This window comes from Equus przewalskii, chromosome 1 (assembly GCF_037783145.1).
Source record: "Equus przewalskii isolate Varuska chromosome 1, EquPr2, whole genome shotgun sequence".
Lineage (NCBI taxonomy): Eukaryota > Metazoa > Chordata > Mammalia > Perissodactyla > Equidae > Equus > Equus przewalskii.
Window position 1 is genome coordinate 84,489,453 of NC_091831.1, and position 21,751 is coordinate 84,511,203.

At 54.2% G+C, this 21,751-nt stretch overlaps 1 protein-coding gene across 3 annotated transcripts in view; it reads left to right on the plus strand.

Annotated features, from left to right (window-relative positions):
• The window catches only part of GRID1 (glutamate ionotropic receptor delta type subunit 1), a 671,187-nt gene that overhangs the window by 202,823 nt on the left and 446,613 nt on the right, over positions 1 to 21,751 (plus strand). For all 3 annotated transcript variants that reach the window (XM_070616293.1, XM_070616307.1, XM_070616296.1), the window contains one exon: positions 12,535 to 12,740. In XM_070616293.1, the coding sequence (XP_070472394.1) occupies positions 12,535 to 12,740 (206 nt within the window). The remainder of the gene's footprint in view (positions 1 to 12,534; positions 12,741 to 21,751) is intronic.

A 21,751-nucleotide genomic window follows, 5' to 3' on the forward strand; every position in this document is an offset into this window, starting at 1 on the left:
GCCCCTTCCCTGCCGTCCTTCTGCCTGGTGCTGCCTGCACTCTCCTCTGGGGCTGGCATGGAAAGCTGCTCCTGGGATGGGTGTCAATGTCTCTCCCTCTCTGTGTGAGGTCGTGGGCAGCGATCCACCCCGACCTGGCACCCATGTGGCACAGGGAGGATGAGGCTCCGTGCATGGTGCCCGTGCTCGGGCAGAGCGGGTCCTTCTGCACCGGCAGCATTCCAAGGCCCCCAGCGTGGCCTCTGTGAGCCCCTTGCCGCGCTTCACTCCTGCCTCTGGTTGGCACTGCCTCTTCAAAGGCAAGTTCCAGAGGAAACAAATTAAACTCGAGTAAATATCAGAGCATAATTATGTAAATTAAATACATAAGTAGAAGCACATTCGTCATGAGGTCGCCGGAGGGCAGTGAAGATGGGGGCTTCTTACGCCAGGGCTGGTGAGCAGCAGGAGGGGGTGGGTGCCCGTCATTCAGAGCCCTCCCCACATGTGGTCTCTGGCCCAGTGCTCATGTCTGTCACCTGTTTCTGTCTCACAATGTCCTACCACAAGGAGGCGTCGCCCCGCCCATTCTACAGAGGTGGCAGCTGAGGCTCAGAGAGCCGAGGAGACATGTTCAGGCCACAGATGGTCACATGGGTGACCCCATCTCCTGCTGTCAGGCCCCAGTGCCTGACTGTCTCCCACCTACAGCCACAGCCGTGCTTTGAAAAGAGCCCCCCCCACCCCCCGCCCCCGCCAACCAGAGTTGGGCAGCGGCTGCCTGGCTCTGGCGTGGGGGCCCTCGGGTGCACACACAGCTCTGAGCTGCCTCCAGAGCACTGGCTTGACTGCCTCTTGGTCCTTCCTCTGCCTCAGAGACTTGACTTGGAGTGAGCAGGGATGGGGGGTTGGCGAGGCTGGGGCCACAAGCCCTAATCTCAGCTGACCCTCAGCCTACGTGATGCTCTTCCTTCTGTCCTGCTGTTTTTGGCCAGTCCCAAGAATGCCACTGTGGCCATCTTCCTTGGGGGCACACCAGGCTCCATGCCCCTCATGGGCAAACAGCGCCATCAGCGGGTCTCTCGGGTGGGCCACTGGCTTCCAGGAGGCCTTTGGTCCTGACTTCCTCTTGGCCTGGAGAACTCCTCCGTCTCTTGTCTACCCAGAAAAGGCCGTTTTGTCCTGTGCTGAGCTCTCTGAAGGCTTCCCAGAGACCTTTTCTCCACCAGACACTGCCCAGGCCAGCAGATTCCTTCCTGTGTATCTTCTGCGGTTCCTGGCATGACTTTGGGCATTGCTTGCTTGTCTGTTTCTGTTGAGCTCCTTGTCTGATCCATCAGGTCTCTGATCCACCTCTCTAGCCTCCACAAGGGGCACAGCATGGTGTGGGCACCAGACTCGTGCTTGGGGAAAGCGGGAGTGAGGTGCCTGTGGGGCCAGTCCCACGCCCTTGTTCTTGGGAGATAGGAGGCAGCTACTCCCAGACTGAGTGAGGAATGGGGTGGGCAGGTGGTGTTCTCAGGGTCTGCTGTTTCCAGGAGCATGGGCTTTGCCTCAGAGTGATAATTTACAGAATTAATGAAGATGCCGCATTTCACTGTGTAATGTCGGTTATTAATCCTGATTGCAAATTAACAACGGCAATGGCGTGCATCACGTTTTCATCTTTTTGCTGTTCTTAAAAGCTAGACTTCAGCACTTGGCCAGTGTGCCACGTGGTCTCTCTGGAGCTCTGTATGCCTGGCGTGGCCACTCTGTAGGCCTGGGCCGGGGTCAGGGGAGGCCCTGGCTGCCACCAGCTTTGATGTGGCATGGAGAACAAAGCCTCTGACAGTAGGTGGATCTGTGGTTGAATCCTAGCTCTGTGCTGAGCCAGGATTTATCTGTGAAATGGGCATAATCTGGCAATTCCCTGGGGATACTCGAGGCTCCGATGAAGTGTGTGTGCCAGGCGCCTGGCTCTGCATCTGTACGCAGTTGGGGATGCTGACCTGCGTCCTTCCCATTCCTTCCCGGGTGCGATGCTTTTGGCTGTTGGCGAATGTGGGTAAAGAGCTCAGGCGTGACACCAGAGGCCTGGATTTGAGCCCCAGTCCTGCCTCTCACTGGCTGGATGACTTTGGATCTGACATTGCCGTATCATGGGGATTAAATGAGACAATACACGCAAAATACTGAGAAGAGCGCCTGGCTCTGTTCGTAAGCAAGTGCTGTATGGTGATCCCATCCTCCTCGCCGCGTGTGGCGTCCGTCCTGCCATGCCAGTGGAGGAGGGTCATTTGTCTGTGGCGTTAACAAAAAGCAAAGTCGCCGGCTCTGGGGCCCCTTGGAAATTCATCCATGGCTGGCTGTTTTGGGTAAACACCTGGAAATGACTTTACTACATTTACTTCTGGATCTTCCTTAAATTAGAGAGAAGTCCAGGAAAATATCCAGAACTTTCCCAAAGCGTGCCTGTGGGTGGTTCTTCTTGCCGGCTGCATCGTGTTGATGGAGGGAACCAACTTTTCTGGCTTTAGCTTTCTCGTCGATGAAATGGCATGGTTATCCCTTCCTCACAGGCTTAAATGAAGCATCTAAGCATCCAGCAGCTTGGGGAGAGGGAGTCTGGCTCCGGGCCTGCCCGCCGGGCACCAGGACCTGCAGGCTGGAGTGGCCTCTGGGCGCTGGCGCCAGGCGTCTTCAGAGCCTCATGCTCAGCTCCCGCGGGCTTGTCCAGCGAGCTTTTGTGCTTCCCAGGAGGCCTCTCGGCACGGGAAAGACGCCTGTTAAGAAGTGCCATCTGATTCCTCGTCCTGAAAATATGGCATCTGAAGCTGCAGGCGTTTGCAAACCGACCCTACAAATCTTGGGGGAAAAACTGCTAAAATCAATACCAAATGCCTCGTAAGTGAAAGGTGACAGGAACATCAAACTTTATTTGTGAAAATTCTAAGAATCATTAGCATATTATGGATTCTTAAAAAATATGATCTCACTCAGTTGACGAAAGGGAATTGCAAATCAAAGGGACTATTTATTGCAGTGGGAATAAAGAACCTGCCAGATTAAAAAAAAATATCGAAGGAGCCAGAGATTTGAAACATGAAAGACGGCAGCAGATCGACACCACAGACTTTTATCCAAATACTGGAACCTCACTCGGAATAGAAGTTAGCGAAGAATTATTATTTTATAAACCCATTTTCATCATAACATGTGTAAAATGCAAATTTTGATCATTATGTAAATTAGTTACTTGGTGTAATTTACTTAATTCAAAGCACTTAATGCAGCGTGGTATGTTTTTTCCAAAGTGCCAGAGTAGACGTTTATTTTAAATTGTTTTTAATCTCGATCCTCCAGCCTGATTATTTAAAATGTTTTCCCCTTGTGTTTGTTTTTGAAATGCAAAGGAAGAGAACTTGAGGAGAAGTGCACATGTTGTGATCAGACGGTGCGCTCCATTGCCAGGGCTCCAGGGAGGGGGTTGGGTAGGGCTCGCACACGGACCTCTGTGTCTGAAATGACACGTGTGCACACACCATGTGCACGTGCCCATGAGTTCTCCAGATGACCCCATTTCCCTTGCCAGAATCTGCTGGCGTCTGGTTTCTCAGCTGGTTCTGAACCTGTCTGAGCAGAAGGCTCTCAGATATTATGGGTCCCTGTGATGGGCAGAAATTTGTTCTGTTTCTCAGGGAGTTTTCAGTGACAGGCCTTCCCCTCCGCCACTTACAACTCTTGGCATTTCCGTGACCACAGAAGTGAGAGCCGACCTTGTTAGTCTTCCATTGTGTCGCTCAGTTGTCAGGATGGCATCCCCCTTCCTGATGAGCCTCTCGAACAAGAGAGATGATTTGTTCATTTGGGAACCTTGTGGAGGCGTTCCTGGTGCTGATGAGAAGGTTGGAAGGGAGCTGACAGCCGCTGAACATCTATTTTGCACGGCACCAGCAGTGGTGTGTGCCCCTCGCTGAGGATCACGGTGCCCCTGTGAGGAGTGGGGGATTAGTAGCTCTCTTTGCAGATGAAGAAATGGGCTCAGAGAGGTGGCTGCCCAAAATCACCTGGTTAGTGAAGGGTGGGATTGGAACCCATGCCTGAGCTTATTCTGTGTCCCCCTCTAGGGGGGTGTTTGGCCAATGGGCTGCTTCCGTGTGCCCCTTCCTAAGCTGCATCCCAGGTCACCATGGGGGAGAGTGTTTTATTATTATTCAGGGATGGCGAGGCCAACAGATCAGGAGATGCCTGCCATTGAAAAGATAGTTTGTTACTCACAGCTCCCAGGAGGAGGGGGCATGCCACACTCCATGGGGGTGTGGCGGGGGGGAGTGGTGCAGGGGAAGCACCAGTGTTGGTCAGGAGACAGAGGGAGAAGGGGAACTCTGGGTGAGTGACTTAATGTGATTTCTGCAGGAGAGAATGGGTGAGGTGGGGTGAGCAGGCTTAGGACTGGCTAGTTTGAAAAACTTCAGCAGGCTCTGGGGCACACGAGTGTCCTGAGTTTTCTGGTACCTGGCCCTGGGGTGACTAGGGAGGGGGGACAGTGGCCCAAAGTGTGAGAGCCCCATAGAGGAGGTGGTTGGGGTGTGGGCTCTAGAGTGGTTGGTTGTATTTGAAAGGGGTGTTCTGGGGTGAGTCATTTACTATGTTCAGGAACTGGCTAGTCCTGCAGGAGCAGTGCCCCCCAGGGCGGTGAGGCCCAGACGGACAACAGAGGCCAGAACACAGACGTTGAAAGACACCATCAACACAGAGAGCAGGGGCTTTTTATGGGGTTTGGGATGGGATGTCGCTCTGGAGGACTCCTGGGGCCAGGTCAGCTATGACGTTGTCTGGGCAGCTGGGATTCTGACTAGGACAGGGGAGGCCTCTCTCCCAGAGGAGACCCTCAGGAAGACGACATGGAGCGGTGTGCCCCTGAGAACAGTGGGACGCCTCCTGAGGGTCTTCCTGCTCACCTGAAGCCCGCCCCTGCGGGGGCCCTGGGAGTCCTTGTCACCCCATGATGGGGAGGGGCCTGTTTGCTGTTTTACCGAGAGCCGGTGGCTGGGCCGCATCTGAGCGTCTCTGCTGCTCCAGTGCCCAGCTTAGGGCCTGGCCCAGGACAGTGCTCAAGACATGTTTGAGGAAGGAAGAAAGAAAGCATGCAAGCAAGGAAGGAAGGGAGGAGGAAGAAGGAAGAGAAGCAGGCAGTGTGCGTAGCTGGGCTGCCGAGGTGTGGCGAGATGCGGTACCGAATGGATTCTGAGCAGAGGGAAGGAGTGTTGACTTTTGATTGGAGCCACACAGGTAGGTCTTTGCCATCTCTTTTCTTGGAAGTGGTGGCTGCTTCCTCACCTGCAGCCCCAGCCTCCATCACACCCCATTTCTGTAGCTGTCCCGTGACTGTGGCAAAGATGGTGGCGTTTTGAGTTGGTCGCGGGGAAGGGAGTGGTCAATAAAGGAGGAGAGGAGCCGGGGCAGGGGTCTCAGGAATGAGCTTGGATTTGGGTGAACTAAATCTGGGAAGAAATTTGAAGCTTCTATTTGGGAGCCAGATAAGAAAGAAGTTTAAAAAAAGTCCACAGAAGCAAAGTTGTGTCTCCACTTTTAGAAAATTTGCCAATAATCCCAAAACGCTTCTAACTGTGAACTTCTTCTGGGTGTGAGGCGGCAGCCTTCGTACATCTATATGCACGTTACAGATGGTAAAATATTCTTCATAAGTACTCTCAGTGCTTGGAACTTTCTGGGAAATTGAAAATAGTAGGGGAAGCAATTTAAAATGTGTTCTTTCGTTTCAATTACTTTTCAGAAAGAAAGTATTTAAAATACTCATGACTATCTGATTTTTTTCAGAAGGAGTGGTGGGGTAGTTACAGCTCTAACCTTAGATTTTGAAAAAAGCCTCATCCAATTTTCATTCCTTGCCTAGTAGGGATGTGCCTCCATTGAGTGTGTGACTATTGTGTGGCTGCTGAAGTTGCACTGGGCTTCAGGCTGGTTCTTGCTTCTCAATTTGGTTCCACAGACTTTTGCTATCCCTGACTCTGGGCTGGGCACTGAGCCTTGGGGTTGGGTAGAGAAATGAGAAAGACCTAGTTCCTGCTTCCCGTGTCTTTGAGTATGAAACTCGAGAGAGGCATGAATTCTGACTTGAGGATCTGGCATGGCCCAAGGCTGGGGTAGGTATCATTTCACCTGGGTCTTGATGGAGGAATAGGGCTCTGTGAATTTCAAATTGAGAGCATCCAGGAGGACGGTATGCATGTGTGCGGTGTATGGGTGTATGTGTGAGGATGTGTGGTGTGTGTATGTGTGTGTATATGTGGTGAATGTGTGATGGAAGATGCTCAGGGAAGGGCAAAGAGCTTCTTTTTCTGGAGTTTGGCTGTGTGGTTTCTGGGGGTGGTGGTGGAAGTAGGTGATGGTGATATAAAAGCAAGAATAGAAAAAGTCGTTGGGACCAGACAGTCTCTTATATACTGGGCTAAGATGGACGGAGCTTATTTTCATACAATAATAAAGTCTCTAGAAGGCTGTTTGTGGTTGACTGATGCTTTGAGGGTATTAATTTCTTGGCAACTTGGAAATAAACTTGTGTCATTTGTGCAAGGTTTTAGAGGAGGGCTATATCATGAGCAGAGGGGAACTTAGAAAACATCCTGGTGAAGGTATTGGAGGGCCGGACCCCAGGGTTGGGAGACCTCGTAGGAGGCTGTGGCAGAAGTCTCGGCCTGGAGTGAGCTGCATCTGGGAAGGGATCGTGGAGATGCACTCGAGGGATGTGTCGGAGAAGTTGAGAGCCCTTGGCCAGTCTAGGTGCTGGTGTTGATGTTTTCCAAGCCTGGCTGACAGAATGCGTGATGTCAGAGGGAAGCCTAGGGTGGGCTGGGAATGTGAGCAGGAGTGCCAAGGGGAGGGGTTGGGAAGTAGGTGGGGGCAGAGGGAGACCATCGTGTCCGGAAGGCCAGAGGGGAGAGGGCTTCAAGGATGGCGGCTCACAGGCTGGGTGCTCCGGAGGACCCGTGACAAGTGAAGAGAGAGGAGGATCCTCATTTGTTGACGACTTTCGCAAGAGCTTTCGAGCAGTGTGGTGTGGGTGGCAGTGAGCAGAGAGGTGAGAGGCCAGTAAGTGCCAGAGGGCACACGGGCCTAGGGTAAGGAAGCTGGTCTATGGCGGGGAGGAGACCCAAGACTCAGCCACTTGGGACTTGTGTCTTCCCCTCCTCCACTGGTAGAGGTGCCTGGTGCCTGCTGACCCCAGCTTCCTTCCCTGGTGGCTCCACAGTCCAGGTCCCTCGGGCCTCCCTATTCTTGGTCCCTGTCATGGGGTGAGCAAGGCCCTTCTTCATTTGGTGTCACAGATGCTTCGTTCTGGAACTTTCTACTTGCTGTTTCTCCTCTCTCCTGGCTCCTTCTCACTGATGCTCCTCACAGGGGCCTTTCCCACCCCTACCCCCTGCAGATTCCCCCAGCCCAACATCTATTTTCTTCAGGGCTCTTATCACTGCTGGAAATTATCTATTTAGCATACTGTTTATTTGTTCCGGTCTGTTCTCCAGCCCCTGAAATCTAAGTTCCCTGACAGCAGGAACATCGTGGGCTCATTCATTCTTGTTTCTCAGCCCCTAGGAGAGGGACCAACCTAGAGAAAGCTCTCAGTGGATATTGGAGAAAAGAAGGGATGAATGAGTGTCGACATGATGACTCAGCAGGTTTGGATATTGGAAAGACTTCTGGTGACTGGGTCCCTTGAGATCCCAAATGGTGGCCAAGGACTCTGAGGCCTGTCCTGAGACATTTCACATCAAATTCCTCATAGGAATGCACTGGCTCATGTTCCCTGAACTGTGTCCTTTCTCTGGGGAGCAGGATGCCTCTCCTGGGAGCCTCTCCCTGTCCCTGTAGGGGGCCGATGCTCCTTTCCATGGTTCATGCCTCTCCTTGTCTCCTTGGAGAGCTGGTGGCCCTTTTGCCTTCTCCTGCCCTTTCTGGGGTGGGGCTGACGTGACACCCCCTGTGGCCCCATCAGCTCTGTGCCCAGTGGTGGTGGGTTTGGTTGGGGAGCTGCAGCAGCAATGGTAGACTGGGCTGGCCAGTTGCACAGGGGAGGGCCTGGGACAGCGTCCAGAGCTTGTGAGGGCCAAGGGGCTCTTAGGGTGCCCACACTGTTGCCCATGGGAGAAGCCCCAGCTCTGTCCCACGTCTACCTTCTTGGAGAATTCTTCCTTCCCAGGGAGCCGAGGTGCACAGCTGGCTTTCTTGGGGGGATGGGTGGGTGGTGTTGCAAACAGTCTCCTGTAAGGAGAAAAGGACTTTTGTTGAAGAAGCCGCTTCCTTGGCCCTGTGCCTGGGTAATGGCGGGAGGGTGGCAAAGTTAGCCTGTGCTCTCAACTGCTAGTCTGCCCCCCGCCCTCCCCAAGTGCAGCTGAATAAGAGCATCAGAGCCTGAGAGCTGACCTTTTCAGCCAGGTGGGAGCAGGCAGTTGTAGCCAGGGGCTGTGGTCCCTTGGGAGTGCTGCCTTCAGCCTGCATCCCTTTCCCCAGGTGTGAGGAGCCCACCGCTGACAGGGACCTTAAACTCTCTCTGATAGCTCAGTCTCATCCGGGGCTGCCTGAACAGAAGGTAGCGATGTAGCAGCCCAGGGCATGCAGGGGCTCTGAGGGCTATGTTCTCATGTGGGCATGTCCTTGTGGGTCCCAAGACCGTTGCCATCCCCCTTGACACCTCCTATTCCCTGAGGAAATGAAACAGTCCTGTGGGCTGAGATGGTTTTAGGCAGGGGGACCTCAGGGACCTGACTGAAGGGGACTTCTACCCCAGCCTGAGAGGACCAGCCATGCTGGTGTGATGCATGAGGTCCAGGAGCCCTACCAGACTCACGGACCCAAAGGTGTGATTGTCCTGGAGCCCTCCTTGAGGATGTGCTCATGTAAATGCACAGAAAGCACGCCTGTGCAGACTCGGCCAGTCTCTGCCACTTTAAAGACTTGCAGTGGCCTTGGAAGATGCTGGAAGAGGAGTGGGTTCTGGTAGATGGTGGTCTCAGGGTGCCACCTTCATGCCTGTCCCAGGCAGCTCTCACTGTCCTGTCAGCTGTGCTCAGATCTGGGTCAGAGCCAAGGCCACGGGCAGTGAAGACCACTGGTGTCTAGGCGAAGGGACAGGGCTGCAGAAGCCACTAGTGGCCTTGCCTTGGGACTGGCTTGCACTCAGCCACATGTGGACGGTGCCATGGGAAAGCTGTGTGGGGTGACTTTTTCAGACACAGGACCTGCTCTTTCACTGAAGTTTCCATAAGGTCTGCTAGATACAATGCCTCTGATGAACTCCATCCGTCAGTCAGTTATTGCTGAGAAACAAACCATCCCCAAACTCAGTGGCCTAGAACAACTGCCATTTATTAGTTTTTTAGAAGTCCGTAGATCACCCAGACAGTTCTGCTCTGGGCTCACTTGTGCATCTGAATTTGGCTGGCGTATGGCTGGGGGTGGCTGCCTGGGGGCCGCCCTGATTCTTCTCCGTGTGTGTCCACATCCCTCCAGCGGGCTAGCCCAGGGACATTCTCACGGTGGTGGCAGGGTCCAAGCGTGGAAACAGAAATGCGTAAAAAAAAAATGCAGGTCATGTGGCCGAACCCACAGCGGGAGCTGGAAGGTCTTCAAAGTGACAGGGCAAAAGGTGTGGGAATGGGGGGACCGTTACAGGGGCCCGAATGCAGCGAATTTGCCATATCTGGGAACATCATTTATACCATGCCGGTTAAAAGGCGATTTCTTAAGCAGTATCATGCAATAGAAACTTCTGCCATTATCCTTCATATATGATCTTTATCATATGTCCAATATGGTAGCCATCAGCCAGATATGGCCATTGAGGATTTAAATGTGGCTCATGTGACTGAGGAACTGAGTGTGTGATTTTATTTAATTTTAATGAATTTAATTTTAAATTTAAGTAGCCACGTGCGGCTAGTGCTGCTGTATTGGACAGCATGGATCGAGAGGGAACCGTCATGGGCATGAGGGGAGAGCTGTTGCATGCCTGGTGCAGGAGCCCGCTGCTGGTTTGGGCATGGATGTCTGCTCAGTGCTGAGATGCTGAAGCCTGTTGTTAGCAGGTGTGAGTTGTGCTATGCTCAGAAGAGGGAGGGGCCTGGGTAGACACCAGCCCTGAGTTTTTCCACTTGGGGGTCCCCTCCCCCTATTGCACTTCTGCTCCTTGAACCTTCTCTGCACATTTGTCCTGCCATTCCCTCTGACCGTGAAGAAGCTCTGAAGAACCTTTTCAAACTTTTCTTTCAAGACTCCTTGGGGCTACAGATCTCCAGGGGCGGGAGGAGACTAATGGGACTTCATGGCCTCTCTGGGAATTCGAGGGGTGTTGGCAGCCTGGTGCCTGTGTGTTTGGAGCCCCTGGGGCTTGGGCAGGGCATAAGGCATTGTGTGGTCATCTTTCAGTCACCTTGCCTCACTTGGCAGCTTTAGGGGGACCCTGGGGCTTGGTCGAGGGCCCATCCTGCTACCTGGCACCTTCTGTCTGTCTGATGCGGTGAGCAGAGCCACACCGAGAGCCCCGTGCTGTGCTGGGCAAGCAGCTCTGGGCACAGGTCTGAGCTCCAGGAGCCAGGCTGCCAGTGGACGAAGCTGGCTCGGGTCGTGGCTGAACTGGAACTGAGTGCCATGGGCTTGAATCTCAGTCACGCACTTGCCATCTCTCGAAGGCTCCCAGGGCTCTCGTTTGGGCACTGCCATGTCGTCCCCATGGGTCCGGCATTGGGAGGTTGGCCCTCTGTGCCTCCCAGGGGCAGGCCACTGAGACATAAGTAGGAGGAGCCCTCAAGAATTATGGTTCCTCACAGTCCCATGAAAATGGCAGGCAGGGACTTTCATCCCTAGTTTACAGATGAGCGAACTGAGGTACAAAGTGGATGGTTGATCTGCTCACGTGTTAAGGAACTAGACTAAATTCTAAGTGTCATAGTCCACAGTCCTGCTGTGGTGGGAAATAGGGACTCTGAGCACATTGCCCCCAGCACCCCAACCCTGACTGCCATGGCGCTCTGGTCTCCTCCCCAGCACTGTGTTTGGTTTCTCATGGCTGCTCTTGTCATGTCCAGTTGGGACTAGACTTACAGCTGAGCCTGTCCTCCTGGCAAGATGGGTGGCCGAGGGGCCACTGCAGCAGCTTACATGATGCCTGCGCATGTAGAGCTCAAGAAGTTTGTGGAACGGGCGTGAGCTGAAAGCTTGGGAGAGGGCTGGTTGAGAAAACAGTCAGTTGAATGAACACTGTTTACTTTGAATTTGATGCTGGGTGATTGGGTGGGCAGAGAGTCCCATAGAGGGGGTGGCCCAGGTGCGGGCTGGCCTTTGGGAGCTGGAATGCAGATATGGGCCAGAAACATCCCAGACTTTGAAAAAGTGGCTATGGGTTGAGGCTTTGGGCCGCAAGTGACAGAAATCTAGCTCAAGGTAGCTTAGGCAAGAAAGGGTATTCTTTGGCTCATGGAACTGAAAAATCCAAGAGAAACAGACGTCACAGCTGGACCCAGTGGCTTACATGACATCATCAGGACCGTGTCTCACTCTCGGACCTGGGTGCCTCTGTGTTGGCTCCACTCTGGGGCGGGTCATCCTTTGGAGAAGCCAGATGGCTCCTGCAGGGCCGCTGCTGAGGGAAGATTGGGTCCTGATTGAAAAGAACATCCAGCAGCCCCTGGCCCTCACAGGAGTAGGTTTGCACTAATGTGCATATAGCTGGGCCCCAAGCTCCTTATGGATGCCTGTGCCCTGGTCATTTCTTCCAGCTTCCCCTGCTCCCCTCCTGCCCTGGGCTTGCATCCTGCCCTCTTGGCGACCATGGGGGAAAGAGCAGTCCCCTCTCCCAGGGGCCTCACCACAGTGCCAGGGTGGTGCTCAGGGGACCATCTTGGACCATCTGCTCACCCCTGAACCACTCAGGAGGCGAAGTTCTGGTTGGGTTTGGGGTGACAGTCACCCCAGCTGGAAAGAGAGCGGAGGAGAAGAGTTGCATCCAGGAAAATCAGGTTCCTGGAATGAGACAGGGTCTCAAGCCTCAGCGCTGGGATGTGAGGGTCCAGGCTGTTCAGTCACAGGACTGGGGTGGGGACCGAGGCTGGGCCCACTCTGGTCAGGGCAGTCAGTGGCCTTAGCTCCCCACTGAGGGTCAAGGAGCCTCAGTCTTGGGGAGCAGAGGGAGGTGGAGGGAACTGGGGCCACCACCACATGTAGCTGCGGGACAGGTCTGCCAGAACGTTCACTCCCGTTGGGTGGAAGCAATAGGGAGCAATAGGGAGCTCTTGAGGGACTTCGAGGCCACAGGACGTGCTGGACAGCAGAAAGTGCTCCCCACCGTGGGAGACACTGTCCCTGGGGCTGGATGCTGGCAAGGGACATTGGGACTAGAGAGATGTCTTCCAGCCTCTGTTCAGTGCACCACCAAGGCAGATTTGAGCCCAGCTCTTGAGGTAGCCTGTGTAGTGGGGAGTGTTGGAGGTAGATGCCCTCCAAGGTCCCTTCCTGCTTAAAGACCCATCTCTCCTCCCCCTCTTCTCCGCTGCTCAGATATCCGTGGGCTCCAAAGCTTTCTGGACCAGGCCTCGCGGCTGGGCCTTGACGTCTCTTTACAAAAGGTGGACAAGAACATCAGCCACGTGTTCACCAGCCTCTTCACCACCATGAAGACGGAGGAGCTGAACCGCTACCGGGACACGCTGCGCCGCGCCATCCTGCTGCTCAGCCCGCAGGGGGCCCACTCTTTCATCAACGAGGTAGGTCATGGGGCCTGCGGCCACAGGAGCCGCTGCCCAGGGCTCCCTGGGGGCGGCTTGGGTGGGCTGCAGGCACAGTCTGCTCATGCATGGACATGGGGCCCCGTGGGTGCTGGGCCCACAGCACACGCCAGGAAGGAGGAGACCCCAAGCACAGTTTGGCTCTTGACTGGTCCCCAACAGGTGACCCAAGGCGTGATCAGGCTCTGAGAAGCTGAGGGCGGCTCGTGGGAAGCCTGTTTACAGTTCACTGCTGGCGATTTCTGAGGCAAAACACAGGCCTTTGGTTTATTGTTTTCCTTTTAATTTCCCTCTCTTTGTTGACAGGTGTAAACCTCTAGGGATAAACTAAAGCTCCAGCTCTCTGCAGAGGTGGGCAGCTTTGCCGCGGGATTGATTAGTGCCTGGAGGCGGTGTCGGTTGCATATCGCCAAATGATACTTGGTGCACACGCTTATTTTTCTGGTGCCTGGGCTAATCAGAGATTTTTTTTTTTTTAAAACACCTGTATTAGGGGTTAGGCCCTTCTCATGAAGACAGGGCCCACCTGTTTAACAAGGAATCCACTAATTTGAGAACAGACAACTAGAAATACTCTATGAGCTGGCTGATTTGGTGCCAGCCCTGGGGGTCTAATGGCAGAGAGGCGACAAGCTGGAGTTGGCGGGTCCCTCTCCGGCCTGGGTTGGTTGTAGGGGGACGTGCTGGGGGTGTGGTGTGCCTGGGAGCAGGGGAGGACAGAAGGGGTCACGGGGTGGCCAAATCTCCCTGTGGTTTCCCCTCCAACCCCAGTCACCTTGTCGGCCCTCTTTGATGTAAGGTTGACTGAAGTGAAGGGCGGAATTATCCTAATTCCGTTTGTTGTACTTTGCTTGCTTGTTCTGCATTCCCGTCTAATTAATTATCACTCACAATGCTGCCTCGTGCATCAGGAACCAGCACGAAGCCCACTGCTGGAGAACTTAAAATTCGGAAGGCTTAATTTGGTGCAATTGGCCGGCAGCCCTGATGCTCTCCGCTAATCAGGCCCTGGGTCCCGCCGGTGGTCAGCCAGGCTGTGATGTCCTGTCGGCGCTCGGCATTTTTGCAGGAACACATTTCCCTGTATGAAGTGATTCAGGCCCGTAATGGGCAGCCTAGGATTAGCAGCATTAATGTATCCAGCCTTTCTCAGAATGTTCCCAGCAGTGGATGTGCCAATGTCTGCTCACAGGAAAGCTTTTCTGCTTGCTAAATTCCCCTGCCGGCGTCGGCTCCCGTGGTGGTGTCTGTTAATTCCCTTGCCAGTCTCCTCCCTTCTCTCTTTGTGCCAGTCCCTTGCCTCCTCTCCTCCGTGCCACTGCTCTGCTCTTGAGCTTGGGAGTGAGAAGAATATTGGTTTTGGAGTTAGACAGATTTGGGGGCAAGTCCCAGCTCCTCCACTTTCTGTTTGCATGACCTTGGATAATTTGCATCACCTGCATAACCTCAGTTTCTTCGTCTGTAAAGCAGGGATGAAGGAGATGACAGATACCATAAAGCATTTGGCACACAGCTGCTCAAGAAACATCCATTCTCTTTTCATGGTACCCATTCGTCATTTCTCTTCTAGATGCATTCAGTCCTTGCTTTGTTTCTAGGCCCTGCAAGGATTTAACACGTAACCGAGACTGGCCTGAAGATGTGGCTTCCAAGTGGTTAATTATGCAGACTCCTGCAGTGCTGGATGAGCCCAGCTTGGCTTTGGCCTATTGCCTTCTCAGTTCCCCAGACTGTGTTTGCAAAGCCTTTGCTTTGCTGGGTTCTTTGGAGCTGGGGATGCCCCTGGAGTGGCCGCTGTTGGTATCGGGCAAGAGTGACAAGTCCCTGGGGGTGATGGCCGGAGACTGCGGGGGAGGATGGCCCCTGGGCTCCCTTGCCTTCAACTCTAGCTGGTCAGGGTGTTAGTCTCTGGTCCCATGTGCCTGCCATCGGGAGGGGGGGATGCCATCATTTCCTGGGTGCCCACCACATGCCTGGCCCTTGTGTGCATCCTCCAGTCCTCTCACTTTGCAAAAGAGGCCACCGAAGCTGAAGAAGTTGGATGACTTGCTTAAGGTCATGCAAGGGGCCACCTGGGGATTGAGCAGGGTTCAAGTCCAGGTTTGAGCCACTCCAGAGCCCCTCTCTGCCAGGTCGCTGGGATGACTTCAAAAAAGACAATGTATTGCAGGCACTGTAGGGGGAAAACATGGCCTGCTGGCTTCATAGGGAGGGTATGGTTTGGCTGCCTCCGGCTGGGGTTGGCAAAGGTTTTTAGGGTGCTTATGCTAAAAAAATTTTAGTGCATCAACTCGGAACAATAGGGGAAGGACTCTGGACCCTGGAGGTGAACGTGACCTGTGTGCCAGCCCAGCAGGTCCCCTTGGAGAGCCCTGGGTCTGCAGTCCCAGCGTGAAACCTTCCTTCACGCCCTGGATCCGTTGCTTGGGCTTCTTGAGCAGACCCAACCCAACCTCTTCTTTGTTGTTACAAGGACGGAGGACATTCACAAGGGTGGCCCACTGCCGGGACATGTCCTAAATTTTATGAAATTCAAAATACTGTTTCAGGGAAGTAAGTGCCTCACAGCCCCACTGCCATGGATGGCATGTCGATATTGTGCCCCATCAGCTGGTGTGGACGAGCAATAGGAGGGGGTCTGTGGCCCTCCCAGCTGTCGCTGCTCCCCTTCCCCACTCGAAAGTCCTGGCTGATGGGAGTGAGGGAGGAAGACGGCTCTGCCTGAATCGTTTACATTTTGGCTACATGTGAATTGGATGGGAAGGCTGGCACTCACACTGTCATTAGTGACAAATTCTGCATGACACGCACATGGCTGCCCGGGACCCGCCAGGCTGTCCATGTGCTGTTTTAGAAGCTGCTTCACCGCCCAGTGTCCAGGGTGCATCCATTCTCTGCGGGGGGGTTGACCTGGGGGGCCCGTGAACCACCGGCTTCTCTGTGATCCCACTTTACGGGGGGGCTACCCTCGCTGGGGGCTCCAAGTTCGGGGAGCGTGACCATGGTGGTGGGTGTCTGGAGGCCACAGCAGGCTGAGGCACGGGCTCTGCCTGCAGGGCCCTGTGGGCTCATATCAGATGCCCCAACACAAGCCCCCTCTCCTTCCATCACGCCGTCTTGATTCCACGTCCCCTTTTCTGAGGTCTTTTCATCACAGTCTTAAAGCCCACCACATCAGTACACAAGCTTTCAAAGGCTCCCCCTGGGGAGACTGTGCTCAGGGGTGACAATACTCTAGTCTCCTGGTCCCAGACCTGGAGCCACCGTGGGGCTTCCCTGGGAGGCTGCTGAGAGCACAGGCCATGGAGGGAGCCATTCCTCTGGCAGGGAAGGCCATTCTGCTCTGGGCTCAGTGTTGGAGCTCTCAGAGTCAGGGGAAGTGGGGGGCTCTTTTCTATCCCCCCCAACTGGGAAGTGAGTTGGACTCATTGTATCCTGAGCTGGGCCTCGGTTCTTCTCTGGACTGCTGGCTGCTGAGTGGGGCTTCAGTGGTGGTGACAACCACCGTGATGCTATCCTCAGGCAACCTGTCAGCCTGAACCACCAGCCAGGGGAGGTGGGGATGTGGGTGTCCTCTCGTCACCCCAGGGCCATGGAAATCCTGAAGTGGTCAAGGTGACAGCTGCTGACGGGAGCCGAGGCTCCTGGGAATCCTGCTGTGGCTGCTGGAGCCTTCTCCCTTCTCCTCATGGGTCTCTGCTTTCCTTCTCCAGCATTTAATGAGTCTGAGTGCGGGGCTGAGTTCTCTGCTGGTCACTAGTCCCTGCTTTCGTGGGGCTCCCAGCTTGGTGGGGAGGACAGAGGTGTAAAGAGACCCCTTTACCTGGAAAAGCAGAGGTGTGGACCAATCCTGTGAGAGCACCGAGGATGGAGCAATGCCCTTTGGTCAAGGAGAGATGGGGGTGGCCAGAGAGTCAATGATGCTTCCTGGAGTAGGTGGCACTGTGGCTGGGTCTACAGGAACAAACTCTCATGAACCCCATAGTCAAGGTGGGCCTGGGGCAGAGGGATCTGGAGAGCCTCAGCCTATCCAGGGACCCGTGTATCATGCGGTTGCAGCAGTGGGCAGGCAGGATGGACGGGGAGTGGCTGGTGCTGAGGCTGGGATGTCAGCAGGAAGGGGCTCCCTAGTCCACAGCGGGGAATCTGAACTTTGGGACTGGGGTCCTTTTCAGGGTCTCTGAGATTAATGGCCTACAGTGCTCTCCCTAACCACAGCCCCGGGGCTGTTGGGGATGTGCGTGTCTTACTGCTCTTTCTTCTCCGGGTCAGGTTTGATGGGGAGACCTCCTGGTCACAGTCTGTTTTGGCCCTGGGTTTCATCTCATCTTCCTGGAGGAGATTCTATCCATCTGTTTATCTGCTCATCTGTTTATCCATCCAACCATCCGTTCGTCCATCTGTCCATCCGTCCATCCCCCCCCAGCCACTTAATCATCCATCTCTCCAGTATGGATTGGGTGCCAACTACAGACCAGCAACTGTCAAGTACTGGCTGGGAGCACAGAGTTGGTGCCACATCCCATGCCCATAGTCCTGCTGGGCATTCCCAGGGGACGGCGGGAGGGCATGCCCCAGCGCTCTTGTCCACCCAGGCCTCCTCTGGGCATGTGTGGGGGGACTCCAAGACTTTGTCCTTCCCACTCTCATCTGTCGTTTCTGTGCCCCTGTCTCTTAGCTGTCCATAGGCCCCTCTCTTTCCTTTTGTATCCTCTTTATTCCCTCCTTTCCTCTCCCTCCCCGTCTCTTTTGTTTCACTGGAAAGAATAGAAAAGGTAAACTATTTTAAGCCACTTGTGCACTTTGTGGAGAAGAGTTGCGGCTCCTTGCTCACAGTTCATGTGGCAGACACTGCAGCCTGTCCAGGCCCCATAGCTCCAGCGCTGTCCATCTCTGTGTGGCCTGCAGTTGTTGGGCAATCTGTTCCTCCCATGAGAATGTGACCCCCCTCAAGGGCAGGGACTGGTGATGTCCACTGTTTTATCTTCTTAGAGTAGCACAAGTGACTGGTAGCTCACAGTGACTGGTGAGGGAATAAATGATTGGATATTTTTAAATTCTTACTCCATAGAAAGGGCCTGAAGCTGGCTTTTTCTTGGGTGTGCCTTGGTTGCCTTTTTGGCTGGTCAACAAGTCCTTGGTCAGCATATCAGCAAGGGCTTTGGTCTTAAAACTTCTGCTATTTGAGACTTAAGTTTGCTTAAGAACCCTACTCTTGGTCTGGGTGGGTCAGCAAATGGAGGCTGGGCTGCTCCTGCAGGTGGGGTGTTCCTGGGCTCACCTGGGGTGTGTGGTGGAGGAGGGCAGTGTGCAGAGAGAGGAGCATGTTGGGAAAGGGCTGAGGATAAGCAGAGGTGCAGGCAGGTGTGGGAGACTGGACACACACACACACACGCACAAGATGCAGGCTGAGACAATGACACAGCCAACCAGCCACACACACTGGTACAAGCAGACCCTCAGGCTAGCACAGCCTGACAGGGAGGGATGCACACTGGCACACACATGCACACCTGTGCAGACCTAAATACACACACATACACACAACCAGGATGATGGCACTGCAGGGATGGAGCAGCCTGGGGAAGGCACTGCACGGTTGGGAAAGAAATGGCAGGTGCCAGCGACAGGTGCAGCAGGTGACATTCACCTTCACTGGTTGACATCAGTGATCTCTTTCTGCAGTGAGAAGGGACAGCGAGGGGAACAGCCTGTTGGTAGGACAGCTCCCCATTGCTCTGGGAGTAGGGGTCACCTTTAGCCCAGGCTGGGAAGATCAGGTAAAGGTGAAGGGACAAAGGTAGAGGGGCCACTTCCAACATCCCTCGCCACCTCCGCCCAGACTGGCTTCCCAGGCAAGGAGTGTGGCTGGCGGCTAATTTCGTCCTCACTGGAAGTGCAGGCTGGGTTCGCTCCTGGCTTCCACTCTCCTGCTTCCCAGAGTTTACGGCAGCGAGTGAGTTTGTCCCCGCAATCTGAATAGAAAGACTGTGCTTTTTAATACGTTTATAGCAAAGGTAAATTAAGTAATGACAATGTTCTGTTGTCCCACATGATATATGCAAATATTTCTCCCTCCAACTCAGTAAATCTTCAGCAGATGTCTTTATCACTCAGGGCTAGGATAATTCTGTGCCATTTAAATATCATTTACCAGAATATTTTAAATTACTAATTAATTATGGGAGATTAATTTTTAAATGTGGCCTTGCATTTGCATTTAATTATATCCTACTGTTTACGGATTTTAATGCCTTATACTTAGAACTTTAGCAAAAGTGCTGTGAGTCTGAGAAATCTGTTTTTTTCCCCTCAGAAATTCTTAGAAATGAGATCATGAGGAAGAGAGATTCTCTAGTGTTTGTTCTGGCGGGTTTGGAACTCAGTGGATGGGTGCTCAAGACAGCTAGAACTCAGGGCCTGGCTGAGACGGGGAAGGGAGCAGAGAGCTGTTCTGCTGGGGCCTGTGTCCAACAATCCCCATAGCCACTGTCTGTTGCGCTCTCTGTCCCCACATTCCTCTAATCCTTCTGAACCCCATGCATGCTGGGGGAGCCGTCATGTGTTCCCTCCCCGGGTGCCAACTGGCTCTCGTCTTGCCAGCCTCTGTGCGTCCTGGCCCACCACCCCATCTCCGTGATAACATCGTCACATCCAGTGGCCTGTTGCATCCTCAGTGCACCTCCATGGTCACCTTCATCTCAGGGACGCTCGGTACCCACCACTTGTGCTGTGGCGTCTGTTTGCATCTCCCTCCCCGTGGGCCTGAGGAGCGCTTGCTGGCAGGAGCTGGAACATGTTCATCTTTCTTAATCGCCTTTGTGGGGCCTGTGGACAATGGTTTGCGAACGGATGGTTGTGCAATCCCAGGAGCTCCGACCTCTACCCCAAGCAAACATTCTCTAGAAGCTTGATCGCCCTGCAGGCAGACTAAACACATTCTTAACGCTCGGCAAAGCAGGGGCACCCGAGTAAGACATTGTTTAGAAGGAATTGAATGTTTGAGTTTCCATCTTCAAAGGAGCGTCAAAGCCCTCATGGTGGGGGGGGGGGAATGCCGAAAGTTGCTGGACCTTCCCGTGTGAGTTTTCTCGCTGAGTGTTGTTTCTATTTCGGGTTTGAATCATGCCACCTCATTCCGGTGCTCAGGGGCACAGAGGGCCTTCCTCGGCTGGCTGTCGGGGAGGCCTGTCTGCTCCTTCCTGGGGTCAAAGAGAGGGATTGCATGGGCCTGGAGATGCCTGGGGTTCTTTCCTTCCTTTGTGAGCCATTAAATAGCCAGCAAAGTGTCACTTCCTCCCTGCGGGCATTTCTGGGCCTTATTAGCAGGTGGCGCCTTTCGCTGGGAAGGAGGCGGGCAGGAGCAATAGGCTTTGACAAAGGGACACGGCCTGCAACAGAGAAATGACTCAATTACCCTTTCCGCTCCAGATCCCGGAGGGCATTCGGCTTGGGGGGCCTCCCCCGAGGTGGTGAGTCAGCTCTTTGCTGTTGAGGGGTTGGGTGGGGAGCCCAGTGGGGAAGCAGCAGATTTTCCCCAGCGCTGTGGGAAACCAGAAGAAGGCTGGGGGTGGAGGGGAGGGGCAGGTGTTAGGAGAGGCAGAGGTGAGGTGAGTTTATCCAAACTGTCATGGATTCAGCCCAGAGAAGCTGTCTGTGCCATGCAGCCCACAGCTAGTACCATTCTATGCACACTTCCAAATGGAGCCCTTGCTTGGTGCTAATGGGAACTTGGCCTTGGTCTTCTGGGTGCATGCTGCCAGTTGGCTTGGAGAAGAGAAGGCCTCTGCATCAGTCACTGGTGCTGTGTAACAAACTGTCCCAAAACTCAGTGTCATGAAACAATGAGCACTTGTTGTCACTCATGAGCCTCCCAGTCAACTGACTTGGGACGCTGATCTTGTTTGGGTCACTCATGCATCTGTGGTCAGCTGGCCACCCTGCAGGGGCTGGCTGGTTAGGATGGTGGTTGGCTGGCTTTAAGCTGGAGTGACGGGTTACTGGGCCATGAGTCTCTCATCACCGGGCACACTAGCCCACCCTTATTCATATGGCAGCAGCAGAGTTGCAAGTGGGCCAATGCACTTGAGGGCTAGGCTCAGAGACCTGGCACGTTGTTGCTTCTCCTACAATCTGCTGGCCAAAGCAAGCCACGAGGTCAGCCCAGATTGAAGGGGTGGGGAGGGAGACTCCGAGGAAACTCCTCCTGGGGGGAAAGCGGAAAGTCACATTGCAGAGGGAGGGGACACAGTCAAGGGTGGCGAGTTTGGGCCATTCTGTAATCTGTCTACCATGCCTCAGGGTGCAGGCGAGCTTCCTGGAGGAAGCAGATAGCCCACAGGTCTGTGGGTGACGGTGGGGGGGGGGGTGGGCCATATGCCTCCCGACTCTTACTTTGTTTCCACCTTGCTCAGCTCTGGGGTGAGGGTGGTGAGGAGAGGGATTTGGAGGAGAGAGAGAGATGGAGCAGGGCTTTAGGTATCAAGCTGGCTCATTTAGACCCATTAACTCACTTGATCTTCTCCACAGTGCTGGCAGGGAAGGGCTGGTACAGAGTGCTGGCGCCTGGGGGATTTTGGGATTTGCTCACACTCCCACAGATAAAGTGACAGAGCTGGAGGCGAGTTCATAGCTCCTTGACTCAAAGCCCAGCTCTTTCCTACCTCATGCCATTGGGAGGAGGAGGAAGCTTGCTGCCCTTGACAGATCAAGGGGAAGCCCATTTTCCTCCTAGCACATGACAAAGGGTGGACTCCATGAACATCACCATTGAGGAACAGGTGGGATGAGGGGAGGTTTACTGGACACGTCTGAGAGCTCATTTGGGGGACAAGAGACGCCCCAACTCCTGGTCCTGTCTTAGTAACAGAGAGCATGAGGAGATGGGCAGGCCACCTGTGCCTGTCTCCTTGGCCACCGGAAGAGCAGCTTCCATGGGACCCTGAGTGACCAGACCGTCCGAGGGCATGTCACGTAACCCTTCCGTGGTG